The following is a 27063-nucleotide window of genomic DNA, read 5'->3' on the forward strand; positions in this document are numbered from 1 at the left end:
GTGCTCAGTCCTTCCTTTGTAATGGTTCCATTTTGTATAGTTACTGGAACGGGGACTTGAACTTGGGCCTCACACTTCCCAGGTGAGTGCCATAATCACTGGACTAGAGAGCCATGCTCACTGTCTTTCTCTGGCCCCACGACTACTTATTCAGACAAAGTGGAGCAGTTTCAACAGAGTCCTGCCCCAGAGTATCCCACAGCCCAGCAGTTAGGGCATGTTGGGATAAAGAGCCAAAGAGTTAATGGCATTAACATGACTAACTGTCCAACATGAAACACTTTTAAACAAAATTAGATATACAAAGACCTCAGACTGTTTAATACCATGGCAATGCATCTGGAAATTCATGCCAAAAATGTATTGATTGAAATACACAAAAGGAAAAGAATACAAACAAGACAAGAATACTGCAACAGAAATTGAGTGATTATGCAAAACAAACATAATCAAAACCTATGAAACCAGAACCCTTTTTGGAGAGGGTGAATGTTGGTTAAAGTCTTTTATTCTGTCAAACAGCCTTCGTTGGTGGTGAAGAAAGGGTTAGTTCTGTTCACTTTTTGAGTTGGGAACGCTGTTTTTTCTTCCTTTAGACAAGACAGACACACAGAAGGGAGAGAAGAGGTAGAATAGTAAATGTGGGGGAAATGCAGCATTTGTTGGTCTTTTCAGGATATAGGGCAGTTAGTCAGTCAGACAGATGGTTTGGACTCAGGCAGGCCAGCTATGATAGCTGCTGCTCTGGACCCCAGCTTGCCTCTCTATTCAGGGACATTATCTATTTGGTTTGGCCATGTCCCCCTCCATCATTGGTGGTACTTAGGCCTATCAGAGCTGGATGGGCCATTTCATCTTGTGCAGTGCAGTTGATTTCAGGATCAGGTGAAAAGCCAACAGAGTTAGATAGGACAGGAGGAAGATAGTGGGGGACAGAAAGGGACACATGAGAGACAGGAAGACAGAACAGGAGTTCATATGTACACCTCTGCTCTGATATAACGCAACCCGATATAACACACATTCTGATATAACGTGGTAAAGCAGTGCTCCGGGGGCGCGGGGCTGCGCACTCTGCGGATCAAAGCAAGTTTGATATAACACGGTAAGATTTTTTGGCTCCCAAGGACAGCATTCTATCCAGGTAGAGGTATATATGTACGAAGTTACAATGACATGACTTAGCCAAGCAATTGTGGCCTCTTCTGTTGCCATAATCATTTGCTGTCTATCACTTCAGTTATTTCTGTTTACGATACGCAGGCTTCTGAATGGGTTCAGGGCACATGCTAGTGGATTTGATTGCAGGATAGAGCTCTGTGTCTGGGAATTAGACTTAAGTTTTGACTGCCACTGAGTCTGGCCTGTTAAAGCAGCCTGCAAACATCCCGACTGTACATTTTTTCAAGTGCAAAAAATTAATGTCTCACGTGTATCTTGATGGTTATTTTATATGTTATAGGTCAAAAGTAAAAAGATCTAGATATAGATTAGAGTTAATAAGGATATTTTAATTCTATGTTAGGTACTGAACCAAAATTCAGATAAATACTGGGTGGACATGTCTGCTTGGAAGTCGTAATATTCTAATGTGAAAGATCTGGTGGGGATATTCTTGTGTAGCACACAATGTTCTCTTCACTTGTATTCACAGTCTGACTTCTGTGCCTTGGTTTATCTGTGAAAGCAAAGCCATGAAAAGGCAGAGCTGATTACCGCAAAAAAAGAAAAATCCTGAATGTGAAATGCATCCTATTGTAGGCGAATAAATGAATTAATAGAACTCACAGGAGAAAATGAATGTGAAATGACCCAAATTAGCCTGTCAGAGTTTCATAATCTCTCCAATTTAATAAAAGATTCCAGTTGTAATTGGTATGAATTCTAAATTGGATTAAAGCATAGTTGTGGAAATATAGCTGCTATTAAATGACCTCTAAATAAACTACAGGAAGGTGCATTTCTCTCAATTAGAAACATTTCAATGTCTTGTTTGACCTTTCTAGTACATTTTTTTTAATGCCAGGTGCAATGATATTTAACCAGTTGTATAATCTCTCTTCACTTCAAAAAAGTGCTTTGCCTCTAGATGTTAATTGACTACGTAAATATTACCCTGAATTGTCCAAGTGTTGAAAAGTGTGGTCCATGTGTATATGAGTAAGACAGCACATATTTGCTCTTACATTCCTATTTGTATTCCTTCCCACCTCAACATTACTTAAACATAGAAGTCTTTTTTACCATTTTATCATAGCGTAATCCTGCAGCAGACAAAATGGAAGGGACTGTGGAAAACTTGAGTAGTGAGATTTAAAAGCAAGGTCATAACCACAACTGGGTATAAGGACATTCCTGCTGTTAGAAAAAAATGTTAGGGTATAACATGGGCAAGTAGGGCTAATGCTGGGGCATGGACTGTCCCAGATCAGGACACTACAGATTGACCGGAGAACCAGGGTTGGAGAGAACTTAATTGTCAACTAAAGCTTACCTGAGACATAATACAGACCTTTTCATGTGCAGGAGCAGGAGCCTGACTTACTAAACCAGAGGTTTACCACCAGACAAACAAAAAAAACCAAGGGAAATTACAAAACAAAAAAATCTCAAATGATTTAAGATTAGTAAATGCAATTAGAGTGAAATACATTGAGCAGACACTCCTGGGGTGGGAAGGGTGGGTGAGAGAAGAAAATAGAAATAAATGGAATGGAAATAGAAAGATACAGTTAGAAAATTCTGGTTAATACCTGAAACCTACTTCATACACACACCATTTAAAAACACACTCTCAATGTTTAGTGCCCATATAGCCTGAGTTCTGCCTTTGTAACAAAGTACTCCCAGTAAGTACAAAGTCTAAAAGAACCTTATGTACTTATCCCATAGCTTTCACTAAGAACTGTACATAAACTGTAATACTGTACTTTTGTTTATACAACAGTTGTAAGAACTCTGGCCTTGCAGTCTACATATTCCGCAAAATTAACAGTTCTGAGTATCCTACCTTTTGTTTCTCCGATTTCTCTCTAGTGCCATCACACTGAATACAGCACATCCAAATAGCAGGCTTTTCCTTCTGAGCAAGCTAATTTGATCATTCCAAAATTAAATTGTCTTTAGTCTGTTTATTATTATCTCTAATATTTGTTTAATGCATTGCACATAATTTTATGATATGACATAAAGCAGGCATCAGTAGCATCCAGCATGATACTGCAGAGCAAATACTAGATCTTGTTATATGAAAGCCCAGTCAAACTCCCATTCGTGTCAAAGGAAAGACTATTGCTATTGTCAATGGAATTTGGATTGGTCCTAAAATAGGGACACCAGTCAAGGGGGGAAGCAGGTCACAGAAATATTTATTTTTAGCAGTACGTGCATGAGTTGTGCAAAGCTGGACTCAAAATGGGCGATGTGGCCTTTGATTTTCATCCTGGCTGTTTAGATTGTTTCAGTAGATGTGATCAATGGTTCTTTTGATTTGTGTTTGGCAGCTTTAATTGTAACTGTACCTAGTTTTCTGTTTTGTAATGTGTTGCAGAGTAATGATAAAATAATCCGAGGGTTAGAAAATGAAAGGACTGTGTAGTGTGCAGCCACCCAGGAGCCTTATCTTGAGGGGCTAAAAAGGTGTGTGTTTTCAACTAAATACAATTGGATAACTCTCCTTTTACCCATCAAGACAGGACCCAACTGTACATATGAGGCCCCTGTAAATGTACAGTCAGCTTCTAGATCAGCCTGATCAGCCTGATCACCTGTGTTGCAGCCACTCATTTATCGTGTCAATTGAAACTGTCATTCTAGAAAAGGTGACAAGGAATTCTGTCCCTCTTCAGGAAGGCTATAATTTTGGGGTAGAGAATCTCTCCCACAATTCAATTCCAGCACTACAGCCAGGAAAGGCAAATTCTGAAATAGCATTTTTAGGGGATGGGTTTTAGAACTGGATTTTGGAAATTGTTTTTCTTCACTTCTAATGAACATGTGTAAAAGACAAGTTTTCTGTCACAAACTGGCCCTCAACAGGATATTGTGTGTTATATATGTCTGAGACATCTCAATTATACATTTCCTACACCTTTCCCCAATAAACCTCTTTTGATCAGACTTTCACAGAGGCTAGAGACTTGAACAAAAAGGACACGCATAGAGTGAAATGCAACACAGGTCTAAGTTCAGATGCTAAGCTGTATCTTGGAGGAAAGAACTGCAGTCCTCAGGTTAGAGTCTGAGTACATGTCCAAGTTGATTCTATTTCTTAAGCAGATAAATGTTGTTAAGTTACCAAGTCTATAGTATATCGAGAACTGGATTATTGATCTCTTTGACAGAGGTAGCTGGAAATAACATTTAGGGTAATTAGTTGTTTCATCTAAACAATGATTCCGTCAGAGAGGTTGTGTTGTATCCATCAGCCAAAGCACAGGTTAGTTGGTTGGAAATAACTAGAAAAGGACCCTGATGGAGGCAGATATAATACCTGGTCATGGAGGGGCAAGGGGAACTTGCTTCTAACATAGTGTTTGGTTTTTTTTGTAATGCATATCTAAGGGGATAGGTATAGTAGGAATAAGCCTATGCCTATGTGGTTGTGCCCAATATTTTACTATGTTTGTTCCTTTCTTCTTTGTGTGGTGATACCCAACCAATCTGTCCTTCGGTAGGCCCTGTTCACACTACAACCTGTAATCAAATTTGTAACTACTTACAGCAGGCACCTTATATGCACACTACAGTGGGTCGTACTTTTTTTTATTTTATTTTATTGAAATGATTTGCAACAAAAACTGCCATTTGCAAGACCAAAATTTTCTGTGGGGAAAACTTCGGGTGCGAGGAGGGGGTGGGTTACTTTTGGGCAGGGAATCAAAATGATGGATCTCCAATTGTCTGCTTGGAAGGTCTCTTGACAAAAGTTTTACATGCAACTGCCAGTGCTGAACGCCTGACTCTGCCTTCCTGATGCTCAGCTCAGCTCTCCGGGTGCCCAGGCGTTCTGCCTGTCCTGCTGCTGGGCTGCAAGGCTCTTGTCAACGTCACTTTCTCAGACAAATTAAAAATTCCATGTTGGTTCACCTGAAACAGCACTTTTCTAAAATCTTTCTGGGAAAATGTCGCATTTTTGCCATTTTGTCTCAGTTTGGGTTTTTTTTAAGAACATGTGATTTTTAACAGGGAGGGATTTCCATTTTCCAGCCAGCTCTAATCCACATACATCATGAATGATTGATACAGAGCAGCTAGTCGAGTTTCACTTTTGCCAGTGATCTAGTCAGGTGGTATTATCTTCCTGTAACTGGTTGTGTACACATGTGCGCATGCACTGGGGGTGGAGGAGTGGAGTGCTTAGTGTGAACTGAAAACCATGTTCTGGTTTGTGTATCCAGTTTGACTGGTTCTCCTTCTTCCCAGCTTTCTGTACAGAGTACTCAGACCCATGTGTTGGTGACTATGGATTTCATGCAGTGGCATTGTGGGATAGCTCATCTGCCCATACCTTCGGAGAAAGCACTTAGCAATGTCTGTTCATGTTTGTGTAGATCTAGAAACACTTACAGCAGAAAAGCTGCTGTGCAGGCTCAAACTGAACAGGGTTACAGATACAGAGACAGCACTTCTATTGGTTACAAAAATCATATTTAGAAGGTTCAGTGTGGGCGGGACCTTACACCAGGGGAGACGTGAAATGTGTTTATACAGGATGAGCTTTCCTTGACCATTGCTCTTATTCAAACAGGAGCGATACTAGGAAGCGAGTTACAGTAGAACCTCAGTTATGAACACCTCGGGAATGGAGGTTGTTCGTAACTCTGAAGAAAATGTTATGGTGGTTCTATCAAAAGTTTACAACTGAACATTGACTTAATACAGCTTTGAAACTTTACTATGCAGAAGAAGAAAGTGGCTTTCCCTTTATTTTTTTAGTAGTTTACATTTAACACAGTACTCCACTGTATTTGCCTTTTTTGTGTCTGTGACTGCCTGATTGCTTGCTTCTGGTTCCAAATGAGGGATGTAGTTGACTGGTCGGTTCGTAACTCTGGTGTTCATAACCCTGAGGTTCGGCTGTACATAATGCTTTCTCCCAGTCACTCCTGCCTAGCTGCAGCTGCTGATTGAGCCTGCATCATAGTTAAAACCATGTTTGGCAGTTACTGTACCATGGACTGCTGTGTGTTCCGTGGGAAAAGATGGAGGAAGATGTTACTTTTAAATAGGCATGCTTATGTTTTGAAACATGGTGTTTGCTATAAAACACAGTACCCTGTAGCACCATCCATGCTGAGCATCTAGACTGCCAACATTGTGATTGCTGGTTTATAGTCTGTATTTTGACATGAAGTGGACATCAGAGGCTTGGCTACTATTACATTTGTTTAGGCAGGAACACAAAACAGTAACAAATTTTAATTAAACTAGATAGAAGAGCAGATGAGCAATAGAATGAATTAAACGTTGTTCTGTTTTGTGAATGGAATTTTGTACACATTTGAATGGCTATTTTGGACACACATCACATACATCCTGTTTTTGTTTTTGTTTCATCTAGCTGCTCTTCAAGCCCTGAAACGCAAGAAGAGGTACGAGAAGCAGCTGGCACAGATAGATGGCACGTTATCAACAATTGAATTCCAGAGGGAAGCCCTTGAAAATGCCAACACCAATACTGAAGTGCTCAAGAATATGGGCCTGGCTGCTAAAGCTATGAAAGCTGCTCATGACAACATGTAAGAAATTTCATATTGTATCCTTGAATGAATGTTCACTCTATCAAAATCAAACCAGAAATTATAGAAAGAGAATAAAGGACCAGGTCCCATGCAATCTGCTAAAATACTCTGCACCATCGTGGCATGAAATAACTGATTTTTGCAGAGGTTACAGACAAAGCAGTAAAGTGTTTTTAAAAAGTTTAAAATATAATACTAGATGTGTTTGCTTATTGATCAAGCTACAAAAGATTGGATTTTTCAACCCAGAAACATTTTGTGGGGTACAAGGCCATTAATAGCACGCACACAATTTTTGTCTAGCTAAATTATAGTGTCAATAGTAGTCTGAAGTGAGTTCAGAGATGTACTGGTCACAGATCCCTCTAATACTTGTACACTTTCAAGCCTTGTTTAAAAGGGGTGCATAATCAGTTCCTTTTTTCTTCTACTCAATATAATTTGCAAACAAAAATGACGTTGAGATGGTGTTATGGTTGAGAGTACATATCAGTAACTAAGGGTAAACTACAGAGATGTTGTAATTAACACAGAGCCAATATTTGCAAACCCAGGAAACGCTGAACTAAGGTTAACCTGTTCAGATATAGGACTGCATAGTTAAGGCACCTAAATAGTCTTTACTGAGCCATATAGTGACCCCATGTTGTTAGGCATGTAAAATATTCTCCAGAGAAATTTATGAAGAATTGTACTCTTTCAAAATGGCTGGCATCCCCCATTTTTTGCAATGACAATGAGGCCAGGAGCTGACCTCAGTTAATATGCCCTTTCCAAATGCCACCACATTCCATTGCCCCCAGTGGGAGTGAAGGTAAACTGACTTCAGAAAAGATGTTAGCCCCCTGTGCTGTCGGGAGGTGGAGAAGAACAGTGAGGAGTAGGTGAATAGCTGCAGTGGCCATTTTTGTTAAGGGCAGTCTGTTGCTTCAGTCCCATTGAGAACAATGGAGAAAAGAGGCTATTTTGAAAGAGGGCAGTTCTTCGTGGAATTCTCTGAATTGTATTGAGTTTCTGGCCCAGAATAAACTTGAATATGGAGAATAATAGGTGTGTGAATGTGAATGACAGTGCTTAAAACAAAGAAAACCCTTTGCATGTAATCCATGCACAAGATTTCAGTGAATTAAGTATATGGAAAGTTGTAAAAGTCTGCATTATTCCATTAAGGTCGTTGGGGACAAAAGTATGACAAAACAGGTGCCAGGTTTCTTAAAGGACCCATTTCTAGTTTAATTAAAACTAATGAATTTGCTTGTAAATTTTCAGAAGTCATTCTATGCTCTGAGAGTAAGGAGTAGAATTTTGGGGAGGACATCTTGTATTTTTCATACATAAGAGGTTACATCTCAGCTTCAGGTGCAAAACTCAACACACCCTTAACTGTGGACCTTACGCTGATGATAATTGTGTCCTGTGAAGGCACTTTTTTCGTCCATCCTTGACTAAAGCAAATAGAGCTGAGTTACACTAAGAATTAGAGTTCAAAGCAAACTGATAATTGGATCTTGGTGGCACAAAGGATTGATAATAGGGCAACGGAGCCTTTCACCCTGACAAGTTGAAGCTGACCTAGATCTGCAGTAGTAACCAAAAGTAGTTGCCAGCCAATGGGCTGCTTGGCTACCTATGTGAAATGATTTTGTGGGCTCAGTCCATCTTGCCATGTGTTTATATATTTTCTGAAGGTAAATGGAAGCTTTTGTCCTCCAGGGCTCTCAGTCCATCTTTCAGCACTAAATTTTTGCCAAAGAGAAAAATTTAAGAACAGCAAACAGGCAATTTCTAGAATCGTGAGGGAGGTAATCTGCTGGGAATGAGAATCCTCCTGCCCAATCCACACAGCACAAATGGCATGTGCTTTAGAGGAAGCTTCATACCTTCCTGCAATGGGTTAAAATGCCAAGACGTTGGCAGGGAGTAGAGAATGGAGATTGCGCAGGGTGGAGCAGTTGAGGAAAGGAGAGCTGCAGTGGCTGGAGATTTGAGGTCATGCACAGGTGAAATGCCTTTGCAGGGTGGAATTAGCATTGCCACAGAATTAGCAAATGCACTCAGTGGGCAGTGCAAAGCAGGTTAATGAGCTAACAAGTTGTACTCTTTTCTCTTTACAGGGATATCGATAAAGTAGACGAATTGATGCAGGATATTGCAGAACAGCAGGAGCTGGCAGATGAAATTTCAACAGCTATTTCAAAGCCTGTAGGATTTGGGGAAGACTTTGATGAGGTAAAACAGCTTGAGTTGCACTGTTTTAAATTAAAACCCATCTCTTAGTGATCTGAGTTCTGCATGCATTCAGAAAACAATGCAAGTTCTAGGATATAAAATTTCTCCTAGCAAGTGGTCTTTTCCACCTCAGAAAATTGTGCACTACAAAACTTGGATGTGACTTCAAACCCCCAATGTTCTGGATCAGAGAATTCTGTGCCCATCAGAAAGTGAAGCCATAAATTCAGATCAGGGTTGAGATTCAGACCCTACCCTCACAGTTTGAGGGTCATGTGCTGGGGTCATTTAGGCCATCCCCTGTGATAATGTGCCTAGCTGAGTGAGTCTGTGTTTGTGCTACTTAGTGGCAAGTGTGATCTGAATCCTTTTTTTTCCCTTTACAATACTAGGATGAACTGATGGCAGAATTGGAGGAACTAGAACAGGAAGAATTAGACAAAAACCTGCTGGAGATCAGTGGTCCCGAGACAGTACCACTACCAAATGTGCCCTCAATAGCAATACCATCAAAGCCAGGTAATTGTCTGCCTTTGCCAAAGTCAGCTTGGTTTATTAACATGTGCATTCATCAAATCAGCAGCTCTTAATAAGGATTTGAATTTTCTGGCTACAAGTAGCTTGTAGAGTTAATATGGAATTGCTTCATGAATCACATGATGTATTATTCTCAAGAGATCCTTCATCTCCTTTCATTAGATCTATGAAAATGAATAGCTGTAACAGGAGCAGTTAGCATGCATTCCCACACTTCCAGTTTATCTTATAATACCTTAAAAAACAAGGTTCAAGGTAGAATGGATATGTAGGAGGAAGTAGTACAGGCTGGGAGTCTTGTACTAATGGCAGCTGATTTAATGGGAAGCAAGCCTGACAAGACCAAACACAGAAGTAAAAGCGAGGGAGACTTGAGTGAGAAATAGCCCTTGGAATTTAGTCTTGCAAGTTGGTCTCAATGCTCTGATTGAACCATGCTTGCAGGTCTTTGAGTCTGCCTCTCGCCCCTGTACTGGGATGCTGTGGTCTTACATAGCTGACCCATCTATTTTCATAGCACTCTGTTTTGGGTGAATAATGCTAACTCCTGACTACCCAAGGTGCACGGGGTCCCTATCTTAGTGATGGCACTCAAATCAGATGACGCCAAACTGAGTTTTGTGCAAAACCTTGGAGCAAAAGCCTCGAGGGGAGGCAAATCACAAGGACAAATCCTGGTTGGTGCGTGTGCTTTACTGGTACATAGAGAAGCTCCACGCTGGCCTGATTCTGTTGTGGTGAGGTTCTTTGTTAGTTCTGCCATTGGGTCCTGCCTTCCATGGTTCTTGTCTATGCAACAACCCCTGTTGCAGCCCTGGAGATGAAGACACTGCAGAGCTGTCTTCAGGAAGTAGAAAGAGGAGCCTAGTTCTCGTGGAAGCTTATTGTGATCCCACACCCAAAAACCTAGCTAGTGGAGATAGTTTATAAAGGCCTGGCCTGTGCTCCTTGTCTCCCTGTTTATGCTTGATGGTCATTGTCACTCAGGCCCCTCAGGAGTTCCCTAGCTGCCAGTTGCCTTTCCCAGACTTCACTTCGCAGTGCCCCATCAGTCTTAGATGGCAGTTATGTGAGAGCAGTCACTCACTCTGAACCAGTGGAAAGGGATGCAGTTGGGTGACTGAAGAGCAACTCTCTCATCAGTAGTGGTTGCTTTCCCCTCTTAGCCTGACTTAATGTTCCATGGACAGAGGTCTGGCTGGACCCATTCATTTTCTGCATCAGGTTTTGACTCATTAATAGGAAAAGAGGGAGAGGGAAAAACCCAGTATTGCTCTCTAAATTGCACTAGGAAGGTATAATTGTAGAATCTCTGCCACCATCTCTCACTTCTCCTCTGGCCTACATGAAAACTATATGGTCTAGAATGGGGAGGTGTTAGATTTACACAGTTTTGGTTCAAAGCTAATAATATTGTGTTCCAAACAACCGCTCCGCATCCTGTTTGTAGAGTAAAGGTCATAGCTAATGAAATCCAGCAGACATGGAGAGTCACTGGCCTGTGTTAATGTCCATGATGTGATGTATAACCTTCCTGGACCTGCTTTACAGGCTCTGCCATAGTACAGTATAGCTGTGCCACAGTTTTACTGCATTTATTATAAAACCACAGTGTAGAAACTTCAGTATCCATTCACCCCATCAGTGTCTGTCTTCTCATGGCTGGTGAGGACCTGTAAATAGCAGAAATTTCTGTACAGCAGCTCTCTGCCTGGATTCAATATAGGTACTCTAAAAAGCCTGCTATATTTTTCTCTTTTATAACTGTTAAGTGTGTTTTACTTTGGAGAAAATCATTTCACAGAGGAGTTAAGAAATGTCTATCAGGGTGGATTGACTTAAATAATCTATTTTTAACATGATTTAAAACAGAAAGCAGGTAATTTTTTATTTAAATAATTGATTTTAATCCATTTAGCATGTTTACTTTTTAATTATTTTCCTTAAGAGCGGTTCATTCTTATTGTTTGGCATAATCACTAAAACATTCATTTGCCTCCAAATATAGGGTTCTTTTTGCTAAACAAGAAAATACACTATATCTGTACACATTTATTTAAGCATCAATATAGCTTCACATACACTTAGTCAGATTTTTAATTTTTGATTATTTTAGAAAATGGTGAATGATGCATTTCTTATTTATCGGGTGAGTTGGTTTTTTTACTTGGGATTTGTGGCAAGCCGCATTTGGATGGCAATTAGGAGTCAATTAGAAGTACCATAATAGCATTTTAAAATGTGTTTTATTTAACTAATAAAAACATCTTAAATGTGCTGTGTATATATGTTTTGATCAACTTTTTTTTCTTGTTTTGCATTTAAAACTGACCTATTAAACAAAGGAAGTAACTGTAGTTAGTGAATTGATGGATTATTTCTGGTCACCATGAGCCAGATTTTCAAAGATATTTAAGTGACTAGCAGTATTTCTGAAATTATCTAAGCAGGCTAGGTGGCTAACTCCCATTGAAATCAAATCCCTTTGAAAATCTGGCCCTGTGTCCTTCAAGTTTTTAGAATTAAAAGATCTCATCCTAAATCAGAAGTTAAGAATTGTAGTAAATGAATAACGGAAGCAAAGATACACAAGGAGAAATCTATGGCTAGCATTGTTAAGGACAATAAGGAGTTTTTACAATATATTAAACAGGAAGAATCTTGACAATGGTTTTGGTTCATTACTAGATTGAAATGATAGAATTTGCAATAAAAATGCAGAAAAGGCCGAAGTGTTCAATAAATATTTCTGTTCTGTGTTTGATCAAAAAAACATGATGTAGTTTCATCATATAGTGAACACTCTTTCCATTCCACTAATATCTCTGGAGAATGTTAAACAGAAGCTGTTAAAGTTAATACTTTTAATGAGGTCCAGTTAACATGCATCCAAGTGTTTTAAAAGAGCTGGCTGAGAAGCTTGCTGGACAGTTAATGTTGATTTTCAGTAAGTCTAAGGGCACTGGAGAAGTTTCAGAAGACTAGAAGAAAGCTAATGTGCTGGTTTTTAAAAAGAGTAAACAAGATGACCCGGGTAATTATAGGTCTGATATCAGTCCCAGGCAAGATAATGGAGTGGCTGATATGGGAATCAGTTAATAAAGAATTAAAGGAGGGTAATGTAATTAATGCCAATCAACATGGGTTTTTGGAAAATAGATCCCATCAAACTAACTTGGTATTTTTTAAATGAGATTATAAATTTAGTTGATAAAATTGATCTAAAATACTTAGATTTCTGTAAGGCATTTGGCTTGGTTCCACATGGCATTTTGATTAAAAAAACTAGAATGATATAAAATGAACACATCACATGCTAAATGGATTAAAAACTAAGTATCAACATGTAGTTGTAAACGGGGAATGTTCATCAAGTGTGTGTGTTTCTAGTGGAGTCCTGCAGGGATCAGCCCTTGGCCCTATGCTATTTAACTTTTTTATTTGTTATCAGTGACCTAGGAGAAAACATAAAATCATCACTGATAAAGTTTGCAAATGATAGTAAAATTGGGAGAGTGGTAAATATAGAGGAGGACAGGTCACTAAAACAGAGTGATCTGGATTACGTGGCTAACTGGGCACAATCAAACAGTATGTGTTTTAACACACTAAATATAAACGTATACATCCCAAAACAGAGTGCAGGCCACACTTGCAGAATGGGGGACTCAATCCTGGGAAGCAGTGACTCTGAAAGACTGTGGAGTCATGTTGGATTATCAGCTGAACATGAGCTCCCAATGGGACACTGTGGCCAAAAGAGGTAATGTGATCTAGGGGTGCATAAAGACGGGAATCTCAAATAGAAGTAGAGAGGTTATTTGACCTGTATATTTGGCACTGGTGTGACTGCTGCTGGAACACTGTGTCTAGTTCTGCTTCTCACAATTCAGGAAAGGTGATGTTAAATTGGAGAGGGCTCAGAGAAGACCAGCAAGAATGATTAAAGGATTAGAAAACACACCATATGGTGACAGACAAAAAGAACTCAACCTATTTAGCTTAATAGAGAGAAGGTTAAGGGTAACTTGATTAGTCTACAAGTACCTACATAGGGATCTTCAGTCTAGGAGAGAAAGTTATGATTCGATCCAATGGATGGAAGTTGAAGATAGGACAAATTCAGGCTGGAAATAAGGCATACATTTTTGACAGTGAGGGTAATTAACCAGTGGAACAATTTACCAAGGGCCGTGGTGGATTTTCCATTACTGATGATTTTTAAATCAAAATTGGGATATTTTTGTAAAAGTTCTGCTCCAGGAATTGTTTCAGTGAAGCTCTCTGGCCTGTGTTATTCTGGAGGTCAGACTAGATGATCACAATGGTCCTTTCTGACTTTAGGATCTGTGAATTCTCTTCCTGCCTGGTGGTTGTTCATAGATTAAAAGAGGAAAACAAGTTTTTCTGCTTTTTCAGCTCAGTTGGCTTCTCAACTTTGAATGAACTAGCCCAAATGAAGAAAATATTTTCTCTGCACCTCCTAGCTAACCTGAAACCAAAAGTAATTAAGGCAAAAACTTTTCTGCACAACAGAAACTAAAAGCACGGACATATGATAAATTTAAATAACAGCATTTGCTCCATTATCAAAACTGAATATAATACAGATATTTAATGCAATGTAAGACATTGTGCCATATTTATAAAGCTTCAGTTGAGCTTAAAAGTTAGTTTCCCCCATTCTGTATATAATAAAAAAGCAGCACCCTTAATTCATTAAAATGTGAATGTTGACTGATGCAGCATATTTTTTATTTAAATGATTTAAAATAGATTATAACAAGTGTAAGGCTCAGAATATTTTGTCATAATTTCACATTTACTTTTTACAGGCTTATTTTTAAAAGAAAATATTTATTTAAATACAAAACTCAATTTGATATTTTTAAAAATCAGTTTTTATTTATCCTGATTTCTACTCTTCCATGCCCATTTAATCTGGGGGACCCTGCCAAAGAAGAGATTTGCCATCCCTTGGCTCCTCCCCTTTCAAGGGTTGAACTTCAGGAATTTCCCATTTGTGCCAGCTTTGTATTACAAATTGCGCATGTACGTACACGTACACACACACACACACCCCATACTTTAAGCTACTGCTGCATTAGGAATTTCTTTGGGGAAAGTGTAGTATTTGGAAATTTTTAAGGTGAGACTTGTAGTGCTTAGCGTTCTACATCTTCAAAGCACTGTACAGTTTTTAACTAGCCTTCCCAATATTCCTGCAAGGTAGCTAGTGCCTTCATTTCCAGAGAGGTAAACTGAGAGCCAGAGGTGAAACGGCACAGGAAGTCTGAGAGATCCTAGGCTAGGACCTGATATTTCCGGGCTCCTAATTCCATCTGTTCTTCCAGCTAGTGCTGCACTCAAATCAGTCTAAGAGTCATAGCCCCAAATCCATAGTGGTTGATTTAAGCACGCTGAACAACAAGAAACCAAAAGGTATTGGCATCCATTGCCAAATGGCTACTGCTTAGCTAAATAAACTTTACATGGCTCCAAAGGAGCTCCTAAAATAAACAGGTCTACATCTTCCCATGCTTTGAGAGTTGGTGACACTGACAAATATTGGCAGTGCTTGTGTATCACTCTGATTAAAATGCACATTTGCATTCTCACAAACCATTTTCTTTTCTCTTTTTTGAAATATGGCCTAGGGAAGTTTAACCCTGGCTGGCTTTTAAAATGGCACATAAGTCTTGTAACTGAAAACCACATGTGGCATATTTGCTTTTCTTTGGGACCTAGTGCCTTGTGCAGTGCAGAGCCACCTGGCCAGGTGAAGCAGGACATTATGGGGTTACATCAAGGTATCCGCTTCTAACTCTTCACACTTTTTTTATGCTACAGCCAAGAAGAAAGAAGAGGAGGATGACGATGACATGAAAGAGTTGGAAGCTTGGGCTGGAAACATGTAACTACAGCAGCAGCCATTTGGAAAAACATAAGACTTTGGCCACCTGGTTTAGGTGCACGTTGAGTGTGTTCGGGACAAAACATTAAGCAAAATGTCTTTCTCTCTTTAATCTTAACCCAAAGCAGTGAGCACTGCATTGCTGTACTCTGCATAGCATGGTCTGCGCAAAGGAAACAAAGGGGGTCGGGGAAAGTTGTCTGCAGTTGATGTTGAATTTCTGTAAAATAGAAGGTATTTGCAAAATCCAACCTTCAGCTTCTGGACTATGCTAATGTTACTGCTGGATCTTCATCTTCTAGAGTTTGGGGGGTAATTGACTCTAAATGACCTGAAATGCAGCCTGTACTTTTACGTCAGTTGAAAGTGTGTCGAGAAGTCTTGTAAGGCATTTAAAAAGGAAAAGTCATAAGCCACCATCGGCTTCTCATGTTTAGGTATAAGAATGTGTTAGGTTTTTAGTTCTTTGCACTCTGTATTTATTTCCTTTGACTGTGTGATCACCTTCTATCACTGCACTGACCTAGTTGCTGTTCCCATTTTTAATTAGTGAAATTGATTTGAAATTGATAAACACTACCTTGGAAGTAAGGGAGATTTACACTTAAAATCCAGCTGTACATTTTGTTCTATGTAGCAGTTCAGTGTTCATTGCTATTTGTGATAATTGATAACCCATTCAGATACATGCACACATCTATTTGAATTAAGAAACTATGGTTTGCACTGTATTAAATATCTTGTTTAATTTTCATTCTCGGCTAGTGTTGTCAATTATCTATTTTTATTAGATTTAAAGAAATTTAATTTACATTAAATTTGGTTTCTGCTCCTGCCTAATAGAGGAATAAACAGACTTTTTGGCATCAGTTTATCTGTGAATCCATAATTGTAGCTATGGCCAGTGTTATGACAGATAGAGTCAGGTCATTTATCATACAAACTCCAATGTTAGCTGAGCAAAATGTTTGGGAGTGTTCCTGTGAAGTTATTACTCTTGACTGTTTTAGTGTAATGATATGCTGGGACAACAGATTGAGACTCCAGTCAGAGGGCCCTAGGAGCTACTGTGTTTGAGATAGAAGCAACTGATTTAAAGGCTGAACACATAGCTTTGGCTTTATCTTTCTCTGCCTACCCTACTGTAAATTATCATAAGAATTATTTTTGACATTCATGATTTGTTGCATATTCTGTGCTAGTAAGAAGATCTTGTATTTTACAGCACTAATATTTCCATTAGGATTTATGCTTTGAGCACTAGATGCAGTGAAGCTCCTTGCTGGAAATTTGCAAGCCTACCTCAAGGTAAGTCGTTACCTTAACATCACTATTGTTGCCTCAGTTACTGACACCCAAGTCCAGAAACCCGACATGGAAAGAAGGCAAAGAGGCACAGATGGTGGAACTGCTAGCTGCTCCCAAGCTTGTGGAGGGTGGAGCTGAGTCAGTAATGTGTTCTGATCTGTACCGTCACCCTGTTTCTTCAGACAAGAAGAGAATGCAACTCCTGCAATAAAAAACAACTGTAAGAATTGGAACTGAACACCATAACTCCTGTGTGTTGGCCAGGCAGCTGGAACAATCCCGTGGTCTCTCTTGCAGCCCTGCACTTTTACCTTCACCTTAAGTCTCCTCTGAAGACTTATTTTGGTCAATACTATGTGTCTGTCTAGCATATGTGAGGTTTTTTTAATTATTCATCAGGAGCCTTACTTCTGCTTTGTATTCCTGACTCTTCTTCCCCACTTTCCCTGCCTACATCAGTGAACAGCCAAGAATTATAAACAAGGCTGTTAAAGAATAAAACAAGGACATAGACATCACTCACTCCTGCTTTTATTAAAAAGTCCAGGCTCATTCTATGGGTAAGTCGTCTTTTCTGAAATCAGCCAAATGATGTTGAAAGAAGGTAAACTGTTCCTAAGCTAATCTTTCTGTGGCTGTAAACAGGATTAAGGCTCCGTGTTTGTCACAGATTCCGTGACTTCTGTAGCAGCCTGATGTGCTTGGCCCTGGGGCCACCTGAGCAGCTCGGGCAGCCCCCGGGCCAGGCGAAATGGCTGCTGCTGGGACGGTCTCAGGGCCCCCAGCAGCAGGTGTTTGGGGGCTGGGGATTGGGGTGTGGGGTGGTGCTTACCTGGAGGGGGGCTCCCCTCCCTCAGCTCCTAGCTCCTGTGCTGCCTCTGCTAGCAGGCTCCACCCCCACAGCTCCCATTGGCCACAGCTCCCAGCCAATGAGAGCTGCAGAACTGAGGCTGGTGTGGAGCAGAGTCAGTGCATGGTGCTCAGGAGCCAGGTAGGGAACCTGCCCCAGCTCAGTCAACCCTACCCCCACCTGCAGCGTCCCCCACTCCCTTCCCCTGCAGCTCCTGCCCGTTGAGCCCACCCACCGACCCCCAATTTTAGTCAGGGGTATATAGTAAAAGTCATGGACTGATCACGGGCTGTGAATTTTTTGTTTACTGCCTGTGACCTGTCCATGACTTTTACTAAAAATTCCTGTGACTAAAACATAGCTTAACTTTTTTTAGCCTTTTTCCTGACGAAGCTAATTGCCCAGTGCTAGTTTCAGAATATGCCATTTTGTAACCTGAAGTGAGTGTCTTGTTGTCTTAAAAGAATTAGCAGTTTTAGCAGGGTTGTGCCAGCTTTGTCTTGCTTATCCACGACTATATATTACAGTAGCCAAACAGGAGAATGCTAAATCCCTCAATTCACCTCTTAAAGGTACATTAAGCCTTTATTTTTCCAGCATAAATAGTTGCACTAGCGAAGCTTAGTTGCTTTATTGTATGTACGTGCAATACCAGCAAAGAACCTCTCAACATTCACAGTAGGGGAAAATTGTGATCCAGCCTGGTGGATGTCTCTAATGCTTTCCTTTCTAGCGCTTTGCACTTGAAGGTGTTTCAGCCCTTTTCAAAGGTGGTGGTATCCCCACTGTACCCATGGGGAAGCAGGACACAGAAGTTGTGGCTTGACCTTAAGGTCAATTAGCAAATTAATCAGGGAAAACTAGAGTGACAGAGAGCGATATGTCTCTGAAGCCCTTTTATAGGTAAGTGCTGTCTGGTGTTCAGGAGAGCCTGTCATCCTATGATGAGTTTCCTAGACAGTTCTTCAGTCACATGAAGTGCCTATTGTCTGGCTTCAGAGCAGGAGAATAATGCAGTAATGGCCTAATCCACTGAGATCTCCCTGGTTGGAATGGCGTCGTGTGCACTGTTGCTGCCTTCCCGGAATTGGCCTGTGTGGAGATTTCCTGCTTGGGTTTTGTTTGCAGAGAGCACCACCTCTGCATGTGCCAGTTGCAGAAGAGGAGGAATGGTCAAACCTCAGCCATAACACATGCCCAGACTTGTGCAGTTGGACTTAAAGAGGCTGTTGCTCTTCAGTGTCCCCATTGCACTTCTTGCAGGTGAAATCCCATGAGTCATCTATCCATTTTAAGGAAGGACAATTAGAGGGTGTAAATGGGTTTCCAGTATTTTGTTAAACTGCCGCAAAAGGGCTGCCTTAGGGTGTGTGCTGCTCCCTTTACCAAAATAGCTTCTTCATTCATGGCTAAAGGCTGTGTGAGTAGGCAGTTGATACCTGGTTCTGAGTAATGACCTTTGGCCCAGCAGAGATTTGCCGGTTCCAGCCTGTAGTATATCCAGAGCACAGACTGTAACAATTCCTCCTTCAAGGTCTTTACTCAGAGTGGTATTTGCCCATCCAGGTTTGGGTGGTTAAGTTAATACCTTTGCACCCAAAATGAACCCAGGGCAGAGGAATGATGTTGTAGAGTAAAGCACTGTGGAGAATTGAAAAGGCAACTCCTGCTCCCTGGAGATGTGCCAGGGTATTGCTCTGGTCTGCAGCTTTTGTAAAGCAGAGCAAGGAGCACATTTTGGATTTTTCTCAATCTTGCCTGTACTGCATGGTTAAGGAAATTATTACATCTGTCGGAGTGACCATCCACATTCGTGTTCCTTGAGTATTTGTGGTGATAGTCATCTGCAAAAGTCCCAGCAAGGGTAGCTACTCCTAGAAAATGGCAGCCTAATTATTTCTAGTGAATTTAAATAAATGAATTCTAAGAGAACTTGCATCTGAGAGTTCTTCTATCTGAGTGTGAACAGCAAGAGCATTGGGCTGCCAAGAAGCCTTGCTTTTTCTGAGAGCCCTTGAGGGGGACCAGTAAGAGTGGAGCCTGACCAATAAGGCTTATGGGTTGGAAGAATGGTGTAGGAGAAATGTGCTGATGGAGATTACTCTATTTAATCTTTGATTTTAGGCTATGAGGATGTTTAATCCCAGCTTTAGGCAATAGAAGCTGTCATGAAACAGTGTAGAGAGAGGAAGCAGTAGCTGTTTTCATCTAACTCCTTGGCATTGATTCTGATACTGAACACGTATTCTCATTTGGGGTATCTCTGTTCTTGATGCTGGGCTGCCTGGACAAGGGGGCTGGCTGCAGGAAAATGCCACCCTCACGTTCAAGGAGAGCAGTTTGTGCTGCTTGCAGCAGGAAATAAAGGGAACTGGGGAGATAAAGGTCTACCTTGGCAAGCCAACACCTGAGGGATTGCAGGTCTGAATGCTGGCCTTGAATCAAAGGATGCAGACTAATGGACTATGCAGGAGGCCTGGGTTAGGGAAAACATGTAATGCTAACCTGGTAAGGACTGAACTCGTGGTAGCACCACCGAAATCAAGAATGATTTACAGGGGAGCTCCTGCAGGTGATAGTTAATGATAGACTTTGTGCAGGACCATTTTAGGACCATTTAAAATCCATGGTTCACCTCAGCTGGTGGCTAAGATTATATGCGTAGGGTTGTTTGATCTTGAACTTTTTCCTCCTCTTTCCCCTCTGGGAGCTGAAGTAGTAAGCTCTGCAAACTGCTTTCATAGGCTTCTTACCTATATTCCCCACTCCTGGAGCTGAATTTAGGATGCAGCCGTACACCTCTGCGTGGGCATAAGGCTACAACCATTACAAACTCTCTGCATAATGGAAATGTTAAGTGGGTTGTGCGGGGCTCTCACTAGGCACTATAACTGCAAATCACCCTCCTGTTCGTCTTGACTACGTGTCATTTACCTTTCCCTGACTGGTTTTAATTTTAAAATGACCTCACTTTGGTCAAAGCCCTTGATGCTGAGTACAGTGTGAACATGACTGGATGAATTAATGGCATTTCTGTTCATTAACTGACAGTTAAATGGCCCACCTTGGCCTGGGCTACACTTAAAATTTAGGTGATTGTAGCAACTGTGACCAGGAGTGTGTGACATCTGCAGTCCTGAGTGCCAGAGCTATACTGACATAACCCTGGGTATAGACACAGCTAGATAGATAGAAGAATGCTTCCACTAACCTAGCTAACATTGCTGAGGGAGGTGGTGTCCCTACAGCGACGAAAAATCCTCCTATGGGTGTACCCCACAGAGTTGTGCCAGCATTGCTCTGGAACTGCAGCTATGCCCGTAGAGACCCCATAGAGTATACATAGCCTTTGTTTGTGGACTGCGAGGATAATAGCTCCAGTACGGAGAGAATTAATGGCTGTCTCCTTTCTCCCCATGTAAATGGAAGTGGTTCACACTCAGTATGCTGAGGTACTGTATCTGGGTCAGTTAAGCTTTGGCTGGGACAGGAAAGTGGCAGCCAGTGTCAGTTCCAGGTGTGATTGGACGGAACTGCTACTGTGCATGTTTTTAACTACAAGCACAGCAAAGGGCAGACAGTGCTTGCCTCCTCTTCAGAAAGCTTGGATAAGAGCTGGGTCCTGAAATGGGGTCGAAGCAGGTTTGGTTTTTGTCAGCACTTGTAGCTAAATTAGGTTCAGCACCCAATGGGTCGCAGCTGTGGTCAGTAACGGGTAATGTTCAGAGTGTAGGCAAAGGCTTCAAAGTTTAACCTGTTCCTTGGCCTCAAATGCTGGTTTCGTGTCTCTCAGGGATTAGTGGTATATGGAAGTAAAACATTTTTTAAAAGAAAAGGGACTCCATCCTATACCCAGCAGAGAAGGACGTCAGTGCTCAACAGTGCACAGCAATCACTTTCCCGCTGAGGTAGCCCCCAGGGCAGTACAGCCGACCCAATGAAAACATGAATTCAGAATTGCAGAAGAGCACCATTGGTACTGGACCGTGGTCTTCTGCAGCAAAGGGCAACTCACACTATGCACAGTTAACCTGTGGAACTCATTGCCATGGGGTGTTGTGATGACCAAAATTTTAACTCACTTCATAGTAGAGCTAGATAAGGTCATGGAGGATAGGGCCATCAATGGTTATTAGTCAAGATGGTCAGGGTTGTAACCTTATGCTTAGAGCTACCCTAAATTTCTGACTGCCAGAAGCCAGGAGGGGAAGACGGGTGCGTGTCTCCAAAATTGCCCCGTTTTGTACCCTCCCCCTGAAGCTCTGGTACTGGCCCCTGTCAGAAGACAGGATACTGGGCTAGATGGACCATTAATCTGAGCCTGTATGGCCATTCTTATGTTCCAGTAGCACAGAACCCTCTGTCCCTATGCAGGGTAAGCCTGATTCAGTACGGAGTCAAGGCAGAATGAATTGGTGCCATTTTTAGACTCATCAGCAGTCTGGGGTTTCCTTGGCCATTCATCCAAGTGCTGATCACCTCGGGTTAGCTGAGGAGACCAGAGCCTGAGCTGAGGCCTGGCTGCAGTAGACTGGGGGAAGGAAAGGAGCCAAAGCGAGAATCCATTAAGGTAGTGAAGGGTGAGGAATCAAAATTGGAAGAGTGACTAAGCCAGGTATTTAACTGGACAGCCCCTCTCCTCTCTTGTCCCCATCTCCTGTGCTACACAATACTCTGACTTGCCTTGCACACTATCCCTGTCCTTGTAGCATTCCTCCATTCGGGAACCAGAGCCATACTCAACTTCATAGGCACCAACTTTCCCCGGCACAGGAGGTGCTCGCAACCCCTGGCCCTACCCAGCCCCCATTCTAACTTCTTCCCCCAAAGCCCCTGCCCCAACTCTGTCCCCTCCCTGTTCCTTTTAGACCCCTTCCCCAAATCGCTGCCTCAGCCTTGCCTCTTCCCCGAGCGTGTTGCGTTCTCTCCCCCCTACTCCAGCTCTTGCCACCGCGAAACAGTTGTTTTGCAGCGCAAGCACTGGGAGCTGGGGGGAAAAGTGGGCATGCGGCTTGCTCAGGGGAGGAGGCGGAGCGAAGGTGAGCTGGGGCAGGGTGGGGAGCTACTGATGAGTGCAGAGCACCCACCAATTTTTCCCTGTGGGTACTCCAGCCCCAGATCACCCATGGAGTCGGTGCCAATGCTCAACCGATTTAAATTGTAAGCTCTTTGGGGTGGCCTCTCTCACCATATCTATGCACAATGGAACCCTGATCTTGGCAAGAGCCTCTAAGTGCTACTGTAATACCAAGGCAGTGTACACATGCTTCTTAAAAAGAGCTTCTAGGGTAGCTTCCATCAGAATCTAATGGCCAAAACCAGCTGGTTTACTTCTCTGGGTGGCGTGTCAGCTGGAGCTGTGACACTCAATGCCGAGTCTGGCCACACAAGGGGCAGACCCCCACCTTTGAGCCTAGGAATCGGCTGTCTTCTGTCTGAGCTAACCCTGCTTTGTTCTGCTCTCCTGGACGTAAGTGAGGAACAAATCTTTTTATGTGCTTGAAGCCAAACGTAATTTTTCTGTGTGTATCACTGAGATGAACAAAGGAATTTTAATTCCAGCCTTCCATGTATTTAATTGCAAAGGACCAGGAGGGAGGGGGATCATTTCCTTCGTTCACGTTATTAATTGCTGCAGTCTGAGCAAGTGCAGAGCCTGACATTTCAATGTTTCAGTTAAGAATTAAAGCCAGGGTCTCTTCAGTGTTTGGGTGGCATAAATCTCTGCAAAATCTCCCCTTGCGCCTTTGCACATCTCCATTTAAAATGCTAATCTGAACGCCATTTTTCTATCACTCCTGACCAATGTCCTCCCACCGTCAATCCCTTCCTACCTTCAAACTGCAGCTCTTCTTCCCTTTTCAGAGCTGCCTGTGGTTTGGTAGAAGAGAGGATTGGGAGTTGTATTTCTGGCTCTGTCATTGGCCCAACTGTCTGCTTGTAAGTCACAAATGGCTTCTCCATTTGCTTGTCTCAGGTTTTGAGCTCCTAATTTGACACTTGAGGCTTGATTCCCGCCCCCCTCCCCCGAGGTGCCAAGCATCTGTCACCCAGTGATGCCAAGTAGAGCTGTAATATGCCCTGGGTACAGGGCTTTCACCTGTGACCACTGAGTGCAGCCCCCTCAGGTGTGCATTTATGGTCCTGAGTAACTGCTCAGTATCACATTACGTTTAAAGGTGGTGTGGGGCTTGACAGAGCCACAGTCTGGACTGGCACCAGGGAGCCTGGGAAAGTTGTGAGAAAACCTGCACAAAGAGAGAGCCTGCTGGGAAGCGTGAGGTTCTCTGCCCAGCAGCTTTGCTGCAGCATCCACCTTCCTGCCCCAGGCCAGCACTTGGAGGAATGTTTTGGGGTGTGAAAGGAGCGCAGAGGCTGTGACAAAAAGTCACTTGGCTTCTGCTGCCACGGAGCCCCAAACAAAGTGACAGCCACGTGCGGTCTGCACTGCACCACGTGGCCCTGGCTACTGGGGGCTCCTTAAAGCCTGGCTAGTAAGGACCCTGACTGAGCTTTACTGATCTGGCCTGCACTCCTCCTGTGAAGCTGCCAGCGTCCTGGCCCAGCTTCCACATGGGATCAGTGCAAACCCTGGGCTGGGTTTCAGGCTGCTCTCTCTTTTAGTTGTTCCAGAGTTGGGGCCAAGAGTCTGGAGGCCACTTCAGCATCCCCAGTCTCTGGCTTACGCTCTGCAGTGACCTGGAGATGATACAGTGCTGCCTCCCCCATTGTGATTTCTATGAATGAGGCTTTTAATGTCATTTTCCCTTCCTGTTTGGGTGTGATGGTTACTGCGGCGATGTCATGGAATCAGCAGAGATTCCATTCACTAGTTGCAGCTCTCGCTAATCCCTTTGCAGCTGCATGTTTAAACCCCAGCCCTGTCATTAAAACTGATCAGCTTTTTGTAACCCCCGGCTGCCGAGTATTTATGAAATTAGTCTGCCTTTAGGAATGAGTTTCTTTTCAGTCAGAGAGCTGTAATCCCACTAATCAGTGTAATAGATTAAACCCCTTTATTACCACTCCTGCTGAGAGAATTGGAAGCAGCAGCTCTCTGCTGCTTTCGTGGCTTTTTTTTTTTAAAGTTGGGTTCCTTTTCGCCATGATTAAATTTAATTCTGTTCAACGGGCAGGCTGCTCCTCCGCTAAAGCCAGCTCACATTCAGATTATACTCAACTTTATTGTCAATAAACTGCTTCCCTGATTTACTTTTCACATAGAAATGTGCATCATAGCCCGGAACTGGCTTGCTGCCCTGGAAATGCTTTCCAGATCCAGCGATGCTCGGCACTGCATCCTAGCCCTTTCTCCACATTTCAGCTCGAGCTGGATTATCGGTGGCATGCTTTATCATGTCAGCCCAGAGCTTGCCAAGAGCTAGTATTCTTTGGTGTGTTTATCTGGCATTTCATCTACTGACGGGGGAAACTAATTCCAAGTGTCATTCTGAAGTGCTCGTGTTGGCTGCTCGAGTGGAGTCTGAGATCCTTTCACATGTCCTCTAGTTTTCTGGCTTCCTTGGGACTCTCCCAGAGGTCTCTTCCTCTGCTTATGCTGGCAGGTTCATCTTTTGCTCCTGGCACCAGTTTGAGGTTCCAAGTTTTATATGGACAGAAATCACAGTCGTATTTGGGAGGATTAAAATGTTTCCCTTCCTCCCCCATGCGGGAAGGATGGGCATGTTTCAGACCTGTTAGTGTGTCAGAGGGTTTGTGTTTGGGGAGGAAGGATGGTTTTGTGGTTTAAGGAAGTGGCTCTCAACCTTTCCATACTACTATCCCCCTTTCAGGAGGCTGATTTGCCTTGCGTACCCCCAAGTTTCACCTCACTTAAACGACTTGCTGACAAAATCCAACAAAAATACAAGTGTCACAGCACACTGTTACTGAAAATTGCTGACTTTCTCATTTTTACCCTATAATCAGTCAATCAATTGGAATATAAATATTATATTTACATTTCAGTGTATAGTATACAGAGCAGTATAAACAAGTCATTGTCTGTATGGTGTCTTTAGCCCCTGTTTGACAAAAGCTGGGAGTGGGTGACGGGATGGATCACTTGATGATTACCTGTTCTGTTCGTTCCCTCTGGGGCACTTGGCATTGGCCACTGTTGGAAGACAAGATACTGGGCTAGATGGACCTTTGGTCTGGCCCAGTATGGCCGTTCTTATGAAATCTTAGGTTGTACTGACTTGGCTAGTGCTTTTATGTAGCCCGTTAAACTAGGCAAATATCTAGATTAGCTGATGTCTGGTACCCCCTGGAAGATCTCTGTGTACCTCTTGGGGTACACATATCCTTGATTGAGAACCACTGGTTTAAGGCACTCAGCAGCTCTTACTCTCTCAGATAGCACAAAACCAGACAACTGGGATCTCCTACCTTTGGGTGTGTCTACACTAGGGTCCGTCTTCACTAGAAATGCTACAGCAGCACAAATGTAGCGTAGACGCTTACCGTGACAGAAGGGGTAAATCCTCTCTCAGAGCTGGTAGGAAGGATCCTTCCGTTGACCTAGCACTGTGTACGCTAGGGCTTAGGTTGGCTTCAGTATGTCGGTTGGGATGTTAATTTTTTCACCTCCTGGAGTGACATAGCTAAGTCAACCTAGCTTTCTAGTGTAGACCAGCCCTTTGTTCCTCTAGGCTGTAAACACTTCATGGGAAGAACTCTCTCTTACATGTGGAAGTACAGCAGCTAGCACAACAGAGCCTTTGCCTGAACAGGGGCCTGTACACACCATCATAATTATGAAGGTTTTCTGTCTTGCCTGTTAAGATTTAGTTGAATTTTGCCCTGCAGTCTTTTTGCTAGGTAGGAAGAATGCAACGTAGCTCTTCTCCCCACCCCCCGCTGACAGCATTTCCTCTTGGAGTCCGGAGTGGATGTGCAGTGGGTTTACAAGGGAATCCACTCAGTGAGAACGAGAGCTTTCCAAAATGCTTTGACTGAGGAGCAAAAGTCCCGTTGAAACTCAGTTCCACCCAGACTTAAAGTTTAATTTTTTTTTAAATGGGTCCTTTAAGAAATTCAGCCTCCCATGTCAGACATGGTTTTGTCCAGAATGGTCTTGAAAAGAGAGAAGCTGATTCTTCCACTGTTCATCCCAATTTAAACTCCCTGAAATCTCCTCTCTAGGCTACCTTTGAAGATAATGGGCCCTTTAGCATGTTCTGTCTTAAATATTTTTTTTTTAAAGAAGGTACTTGAAATTCTAAAGATTGGTGTGTGTGAATTTTCTGACAAAGTTATTAAATTACATTTCTTTAAAATGTCACTTTAGGACATCTCTGTATTGATTTAACTATGGAGTTGCTACCAAGGCCCATGTAGTATTCCATCTGCATTTCCCTTGTGCTCACAATCAAACAATTATCTCCATTAGCTGTGAGTAGAACAGGCTGGAATTTTTCAAATGGAAAGTTTTGGGGTTTTTTTTTTTTTGGATTTTTTATTCATTGAAAATTTCTTCT

At 42.3% G+C, this 27063-nt stretch overlaps 1 protein-coding gene across 1 annotated transcript in view; it reads left to right on the forward strand.

Annotated features, from left to right (window-relative positions):
• Positions 1-16177, forward strand: part of CHMP4B (charged multivesicular body protein 4B) — a 35843-nt gene extending 19666 nt beyond the window's left edge. Inside the window, exons 2-5 of the mRNA XM_050917480.1 lie at positions 6563-6740; positions 8858-8972; positions 9365-9491; positions 15360-16177. Coding sequence (XP_050773437.1) covers positions 6563-6740; positions 8858-8972; positions 9365-9491; positions 15360-15427 — 488 coding nt within the window. The 3' untranslated portion in view covers positions 15428-16177. The remainder of the gene's footprint in view (positions 1-6562; positions 6741-8857; positions 8973-9364; positions 9492-15359) is intronic.
• Positions 16178-27063: the final 10886 nt, after the last annotated feature.

This window comes from Gopherus flavomarginatus, chromosome 11 (genome assembly GCF_025201925.1).
Source record: "Gopherus flavomarginatus isolate rGopFla2 chromosome 11, rGopFla2.mat.asm, whole genome shotgun sequence".
Classification (NCBI taxonomy): domain Eukaryota; kingdom Metazoa; phylum Chordata; order Testudines; family Testudinidae; genus Gopherus; species Gopherus flavomarginatus.